The following is an 8,047-nucleotide window of genomic DNA, read 5'->3' as shown; positions in this document are numbered from 1 at the left end:
GCCTACTGCACACCCTACTGGGGATGTGCCCGCAACCAAGGTACATGCCCTTGACCGGAATCAAACCTGGGACCTTTCAGTCCGCAGGCCAACGCTCTGTCCACTGAGCCAAACCAGTCAGGGCCATCAGTTTCTTTTTGAGGAGTTCTAGTTTTTGTAAGGATATGTTATGACTTTCATTTATTCTTAGAGGTCTTCCAAAGAATAAAGACAAAATTTACTTATTTTTTAAAAGAACAGAATAAGCCATTTTACTTTATAATTATCAAATATTGGGCCAAATCAATATCAAATATTGAACCTTTTGATAAATCTAATATGGAATCCTAATGCTATTTTTCTCTACATCTTGAAACAAATGTAAGAATTACTTTAAATCATCAATTATTCCCAACTATGCTAAAAATGACTAAAAGAGTAAGAAAATAGAAAAATGGTAGAAGAGTTTTCTCATCATATTGTCTAAAGCAGTGGTTCTCAACCTTCTGGCCCTTTAAATACAGTTCCTCATGTTGTGACCCAACCATAAAATTATTTTCATTGCTACGTCATAACTGTAATGTTGCTACTGTTATGAATCGTAATGTAAATATCTGATATGCAGGATGGTCTTAGGCGACCCCTTTGAAAGGGTCGTTCGACCGCCAAAGAGGTTGCGACCCACAGGTTGAGAACTGCTGGTCTAAAGTATTGCATTACTTTTAAGAAAACATCACCCCTTTGTTGGTCACTTCTAGCTTTCTTTGGACACAGTTAATTCAGATTTTTTTTTCATTTCTACCCATAACTGCAAGTGGGTAAAATATTGGAAACTGACAGAAAGCATTTCACAATTATCAGACAAGTAGTTGAATGCAAACTGACAAGTGATGGCAAATTGTATATGCAAAAATCTTATGACTATGAGTCCTCGAATGATGAAATACTAAATAACTTTTCCAACCCAGAAATCAATTATAGACAAAGAAAAAGAGAGAAAAAATAAATATAATACTCTCATCCAGAGAGTCACTCAACAGGAAGGACTTCATCCTGCAATATTTTGCTATAATAGCCTGGACCATCCTGTTTTCCTAAAAAGATATATGACTTTTATTTCATCTTTTATGTTATCTGTACACCAAAACTTATTTGATATGGTTTTTAAGTGGACAAATGATGAAGGCAGGTGTGTATACAAAGGTGACTAGAATGAATGTAGAAATGAAAACATTCATTGATCATTCTAATCGAGTTTATAATTTAAAAATGAAAATGTTTCACATTTATGGAGCAGACAACCCCTTTCTCAACACAAAATTATAAGCAATCAAATGTTTAAAACAATTCAAGTAGTATTATATTTTGATGATGCAAATGTAAGAACTAGAATAACTTCCTAATAAGCTAAAATCTATTAGAAATATGTTTGTAATCTTAAATTATATGTTCCAGCTTCACACATAACAACTGATAGGCAGTTAGCTGTATTCAGAGGATGCTCATCATTTTGGGTATGTATGTCATGAAAATGTGGAATACAAATTTGATTTGGTATGGTTAAATTCATATTAGAATTTCTAATGAAGGCGATTTTCACTATTCTCCTTACTTATGAAAATATCTTGTAAAAAAAGACTAATAGAATATAAAAGAAACAATGATGGCCATTTCTTCTGGGCATATGAATTTAAATCTATTTGTACTACATGGACAACCATGGCTCTTCTAAATTCCTTTTGGTCGGGGGCTTATATGCTCTCATAATTTTGGCTAAGTTCCAAATTTCTGCTTCTTTCCATCTGACAGCTCATCTCTTCACAGACCAGTTAGTTCTTAACTATTTCTGGTTCAATATAGTTTTAAAAAAAAATTAAAGTACTAGTGAAGCTTAAGTTCTGAATCCCACTAAATTACTTGCTCTCTGTTAACCTAGATGTGGCATTTAACTTCTTTTCATTCCTTATCTATATAGCAAGGCTCCTTTCACTTAAAAATTGCAGTGTTTTACAACTTGCAAACTGCTTTCATTTACATTCTCTCAAGAATCCATTTAATAAATAAGGACAATGAGGTAAAGAGGCTAAGGGACTTGCTTCCATCCTCTAGCCTTAAGTCCTCTGCTCTTTCCACATTATACTGTACACAACCAAATGAGATAGAGTATGTGGAAATGGTTTATGAACTAGTTATAAAAATATATAAAAAGAGCAAATGTCTTCAATGTCTTTATATAAATAACCTTATCATTTACAATTTATAATCCTAATTTTTTTTAAGCTGTCGATATTTTATAGAACTGCAATCAATTTACCTCCAATAATACCATAGTAACTTTTGGAATTGTCAGCATTTTCCTAGAGTTGGATTCTGTGACTTAATATCTACTTTTAATATCTTTTTAAATATTTGATAATCCCCATTTAATATGTGAGGTCAGTGGGCAAAATAAAACTTCAATTATATTTTACATGCAGTGGATGTTCATTAGAAACTATTGACCAAATACATATTCTAATTAGTTGATTTTCTATAATTTGTATGTTTAAAAACATTTAAAAATGTTTTACATATATTAAAATATTTTATAAACAAGTACTTAAGAGATAACTCCCAATTATCAGCAAAAATAAAATTCATATGAAAGAAACTTTAAAAAATCACTATCAAGAGATAGGTTATTGTATTGCTTTGTATTGCACTATAATATAAAATTAACAACATAATCAATTTTAGGGAATGTGTGATGGTGCTAAGTCCTGATGTGATTTGTAACTATAACCATCATCTTCAAAGAGAATGCTTGTAGAAGTGGAAAAGGTTTTAAAGGTCATCTAGTTTAAAATGATCCTATCAGAAGCTATCGAATTCTTAATTACTTAATCTCTAACTTTGTGTTAAATTACTTAATATCACCAAGAATTTTCTGTCAAGCTAAAAGACTATGTCTCTGAGTCTAGCAAAACAGGTACCTAACATTCTAACAATCAAGTCACAATTAAATACCAGGAGGGAAACAATGTAAGAGCTTTTGAAATGGCACCCAGGTTACTTAAAAGCCTAAATAAATTCGCAGCATGAACTGGATTACCATATCAACAAGAAAAGATCTAAAAGCCTCTAGCAGGCAGGAACAGAGGGCATGAATAAAGCTCACTATTACTATTCATCCCCAACTCTTCACAGATTACTGATCTTTCTGCAAAGCTAAAAGAGCCTTACTATTCTGGACCTAACCCTTCCACCCAGAGAGTGGTGGGTCTTAACCATTAATTTCATTTGCTACAAAAGATACACACCAGTAGTATTCAGTGAGCCTTTTATGATTCACAAAATAAGATATTATGAAAGGCACTGAACTGAAGCTTAAGAAAATAAAAAAACGATACATTCAGTAGTTGATAGTGCTTTAAACAATACCGGAAAGAAAACTAGAGGTTGCTCCTTCCCCATCCTTAAAGATGACCTGCCATGCTCCCCCTCCCCATCAACATTCTCGCTGGGCATTCACTGACCCACCGTAAGAGGACCTAGTTTAAGTTGACTGGTTACTGCAGTCTCCATGACAATGCGCTAGGAGCTGGGGCAGATATACAAAAAGGCCGACGATAAGCACATACTTATTCATCTTTGAATTTCCAACACCTGGCGCAGCAGTAAATATTTAATGTGTTACTTTAAGAAATGAATGGTTTGCTATTTAAACTGACGTGCTGGGGGAGAGGGGGGGATGGTGGTGGAGGAGGAAAGCAGAGGGAGAGGGAGGAGGGGAGAGGGAGGTACTTGACATCAAAACGGGCTTCTAGGTCGCAACGTCTTAGACCTCACCACCTTGCGCCAGTCACAGATTACTCCCCCGATACATTTTTTTCCACTCAACACTGTTCTGAGTGTACTCTTAACAGTGCAGTTAAGATTAATTGTCAGGAGCACACTGCAAAAATAACCCCGGCCGGGGAAGCTGCCCGAATTGCACGAACACCTTGACCCTGTCACAGGAGCAGTTTAAGCCTCAAACAGGGCGTGTCTGGCCGTCTCTATCCTGGGTGGGAAGGCCCGACCAAGAGGCTTCATCAGCCGCCAAAGAGGCAGATATGACCTCTTGACTAGGCTCTCTCACTTCTCGACCGTACAGGATTTCCTTCCTCGATCCCTTCCTACGCAGGCCTCTGGTTCTCAGCGTGCGGCCCTCTTCAAACCTTGCGACCCTAACTAAAGAAGGGAGACATTTCCCATTCCTCTGGGTCCCCCGCCCTCCCTTCCTTTTCGGGCCACCTCCGGCGCTTCCTCCATCTACACCCACCCTTCCCGGCCTACCCCAACCTTTAGTAGGCCTCAACCCTCATCCATTCCGCCATTGTTATTTACATCGTCGTCTGGGGAGGCTGAACGCTTCACCCCGTGCGGATGGGACTCCCTGGCAGCACTCATCGTTGCGGGGACCCCGACAGCAAATGCCAAACCGAGTCGCTGTTCTCCTCAGCTCCGGCACCAGCAGCCTGCAACCTGCCTCTGGACCAAGCAGCGCCACTCCAGAACGCAGAGCCCGACGGCCCTTCTCTGCCACAGTCGTCACGACGCAGCCGCTTGCCACCCCAGAGCACCCTGGGAGTTGTAGTTTTCTGGCTGACTCCATAGCGGCCTGAACAAGAGACAGAGAGGTGACGGAACCTACTATTCCCAGGAAGCCCAGCGGCGCACCTCGTGCTGTGTGGCGGGAGTGTCCTCTGAGGCCCCGCCCCCTCCGGCTGGTGGAGGAAGCTTTCCCGCGGATGGGTATGGCGGTGAGCGTTGTGGCAGAGCTTCCTTGGCACAAAACGAAAGTTAGAGTGGGTTTTCGCTTTTCACTTTAAGATGCCGCACGGTTGACCTACGTATCTGTCATAGTTTGAGGCTTACTGAATCCTCACGAGTGAGCTTACTCCCAATACAAAAACCTTTGAAAAAAATATGGCTTCTACTGTTTCCACCCTGGTGTTCTCTATTACTGGTAGAGGTTTCTAGGTGAGCAGCGGTGCAGCTTTCTAGAAGTTTCTGAGGAGTATTTTGCTGCTTTCCCTTTTTCACTGAGATGAATCCAGTTTATTGGCAGTTATTGAAACTAGGGCCCCCCTCAGGGAATTTTGTAAGCTTTCCACATGGCTTTGTGTGAAGTGGCAGCGCCCCTGTGTGACCTCGATTGTGACCCCTGGTGTGTAGGCATTGTATTTTTGCCCCAATCCAGAATTTCTGCCAGAAAACCATGTATCTTTTTTTCCCCCTTAAAAAATATTTACTGTTTTTATTGAGGTGAAATTCACGAAGTTAATCATTTTAAAGTGTACAATTAAGTGGCGTTTATTACATTCAGTGTTCTGCAACCATCACCTCGATCTAGTGCTAAGACGTTTTCATCACCCCAAAAGCAAATTCCGTACCCATTAAGCAGTCCCTCCCTTGCAACCACTAATCTCCACAGAAACCGCTGCCTCTAAGGGTTTTATTTAGATATTGGACATTTGTTCGTGCAGTGTCAAGGTATCTGAATTTTTAACCAGGCCTGAACCTGTCTGCCTTCAACCCTAGCGTTCTGTGAGGATCCCTGTCCTTACTTTTGAAGCTTTCTGACCTTGATTAAAAACTTGATTTTTTTAAAGAAAAAATCAGTAAGTGGGATGACAGTACAGAAACAGTTGCATTTTGCTACTGAAAGTAGCCTGTGAAACTGCTTCACTGTTAGCCGCTGAACTCAGCAATTGCTTTAGTTTGCCCCTGTAGAAATAGTATTACTTTTCTCCACTGCAAACTATCACCATTTATAGAACTGTCACCAGTGGAATATAGTTCTTTATACAGTCATATATCCAAATTCTGCTCTTTTATTTTGGAAGCAAAGGGATAACAGTACTAATTCGAATATGGGGGGGAAAAAATCAAATAGGATCATTTTTATAACCAAGCAAGGTCACCTTAATCAGTGAGTTCTGTGAAGAATAAACCATAAACCAAGGTGGAGAAGAGTAAACCCATGAGGAGAAAAAGTACTTTTTGAAAGTGGTTGTTTGCTCTTCACTATAAATTAAAATATTTTGCCTACTAACTATGAGTCTACAAAAGTTCTGTAAGTGGAAATTACAGTGAAATTACAGTTAAGTAACAGAATTTTCTAGGGTGGACTGTGGTTCTCCAAAGCATTTAGAACACTTAGCTTTATTACCAATAAACCACTGGGATGCCTGAATAGGTAATTTAGATTGCTAAAAGAATTCTGAAATAAAAAGGACAATCAATAAGGCTAGCAGTTACTAAATAGTTTTAATTTAATTAGTGAAAGTCTAGAAAAGCTTAATGAACTGGCAACCTGTCTTATTTCTTCACCAGAATTGTTGGCACCTAGGTGTAAGGCTAAATCTTCAAGTTATAAAACAAGATCGCAAGCCTAAAAGTAACATAGGAGATAATGAAAACTGGATCATTTAATCAGATTTTACTCTGCTTCATATACAGAAGACTTTAGGTAAGAATGACATTATAGAGTGTAATAGAATTGCTTATATGGCATAGAAACTCAGTAATTCTCTTCCTTGTTTTGTAAAAACAAGAAGATATTCTATACCAAGTGGAACTCTGAAATCACATCCTCGGGATAGGGACTGTTCCACCTTTATTTTTTGTTTCTGTATCTTTTAGCACAATGCCTGACACAGAGTAGTTAATAAATTTTTTTGAGTTAATATGGGAAGTATAAAAATAATGCAGTGTAAAGAGTGGTATCTCATATAAAGTCCAGAAACTCAGCAATGTCCTTTCTTGGGTAATAAAGACAAGGAGAGGAGACCATGATGCTAATAGAACTTTAAGATATTTTCCTGAGAGTAGAAACCAATTCCTGCAAATTTGGGAAGCTTTGTTCCAAGACAGAATTACAATATTCTCTTTCAAGACAATAATCTAAAAAAATCAAGGATTCTCTTAATGTGCTTGTGTCTAGTAATTAATGAATTTATTCATTTCTGTGTCCAGTAATTTATAAAATACTTGCATGTTTATAATGCAGTTTTATGTAACACATAAGACTACTGTGACGCCGAAACCGGTTTGGCTCAGTGGATAGAGCGTCGGCCTGCGGACTGAAGGGTCCTGGGTTCGATTCCGGTCAAGGGCATGTACCTGGGTTGCGGGCACATCCCCAGTGGGAGATGTGCAGGAGGCAGCTGATCGATGTTTCTGACTCTCTGTCTCTCTCCCTTCCTCTCTGTAAAAAATCAATAAAATATATATTTTTAAAAAAAGACTACTGTGAATCATAATTTTTACACTAACAAATATTGTTGAACACTTAAGTAATTGTGTGATTTTAGAGAGTCATAAAAATTATTTGGGCCTTAGTTTCTTCATCAAGCTATGCTTCTGTGATTTGAATTTAGGTCTTCCATTGTAAAATTTAGATGATCATTTTTTAAAAAAATATGTTTTTATTATTTCAGAGAAAAGGAAGGGAGAGGGAGAGATAGAAACATCAATGGTGAGAGAGGATCATGCATCGGCTGCCTCCTGCACACCCCCACCTTGAGGCTAGAGCCCACAACCCTGGCATGTGCCCTTGACCGGAATCGAACCTGGGACTCTTTAGTCTGCAGGCCGACGCTCTATCCACTGAGCCACACTGGCAAGGGCATGATGATCATTTCTTAGCTGAGAGGGAATTTAGTTCAGTAGGTGGAATTTTCTGTTTTAAGATTTTCTCCCTTAAAAATTTCTCAACTTTAGTAGTTACTGATGGAAAAACTCAGAATTGATCATGCTTTGCATGACAAATTGTTTCTTTATGTACACTGTGTTTGTGATTTTATATTACATACATATAAATTGCTTATAATTTCTTTTTTTTTTTTTTAATTAAATCTTTATTGTTCAGTGTTTCTTTATCATAGCATCGAGGGTCTCATTAGTTTTCGTGAGGCTCTCCAAAAGTTTATTGCAAGCCCTCAAAATTGCGTTTTTTAGCTCTATATCCTCCATTTCTGTCATGTTTTTTTGTCTCCGCATTTTTTATGCTTTCTTGGTGCACCCCCTAGTGGTCTTTGTG

At 38.3% G+C, this 8,047-nt stretch overlaps 1 protein-coding gene across 1 annotated transcript in view; it reads right to left on the bottom strand.

Moving 5' to 3' along the window:
* LOC102240094 (chromosome unknown open reading frame, human C11orf58) overlaps nt 1-4,574 on the bottom strand; it is a 14,525-nt gene extending 9,951 nt beyond the window's left edge. The window contains exon 1 of the mRNA XM_005883306.2: nt 4,348-4,574. Coding sequence (XP_005883368.1) covers nt 4,348-4,410 — 63 coding nt within the window. The 5' untranslated portion in view covers nt 4,411-4,574. The remainder of the gene's footprint in view (nt 1-4,347) is intronic.
* Nucleotides 4,575-8,047: the final 3,473 nt, after the last annotated feature.

The sequence above is a fragment of the Myotis brandtii genome, unplaced genomic scaffold (assembly GCF_000412655.1).
Source record: "Myotis brandtii unplaced genomic scaffold, ASM41265v1 scaffold782, whole genome shotgun sequence".
Classification (NCBI taxonomy): Eukaryota; Metazoa; Chordata; class Mammalia; order Chiroptera; family Vespertilionidae; genus Myotis; species Myotis brandtii.
The sequence above is the reverse complement of the archived record's forward strand: the minus strand, read 5'-3'. Positions and strand labels throughout refer to the sequence as shown.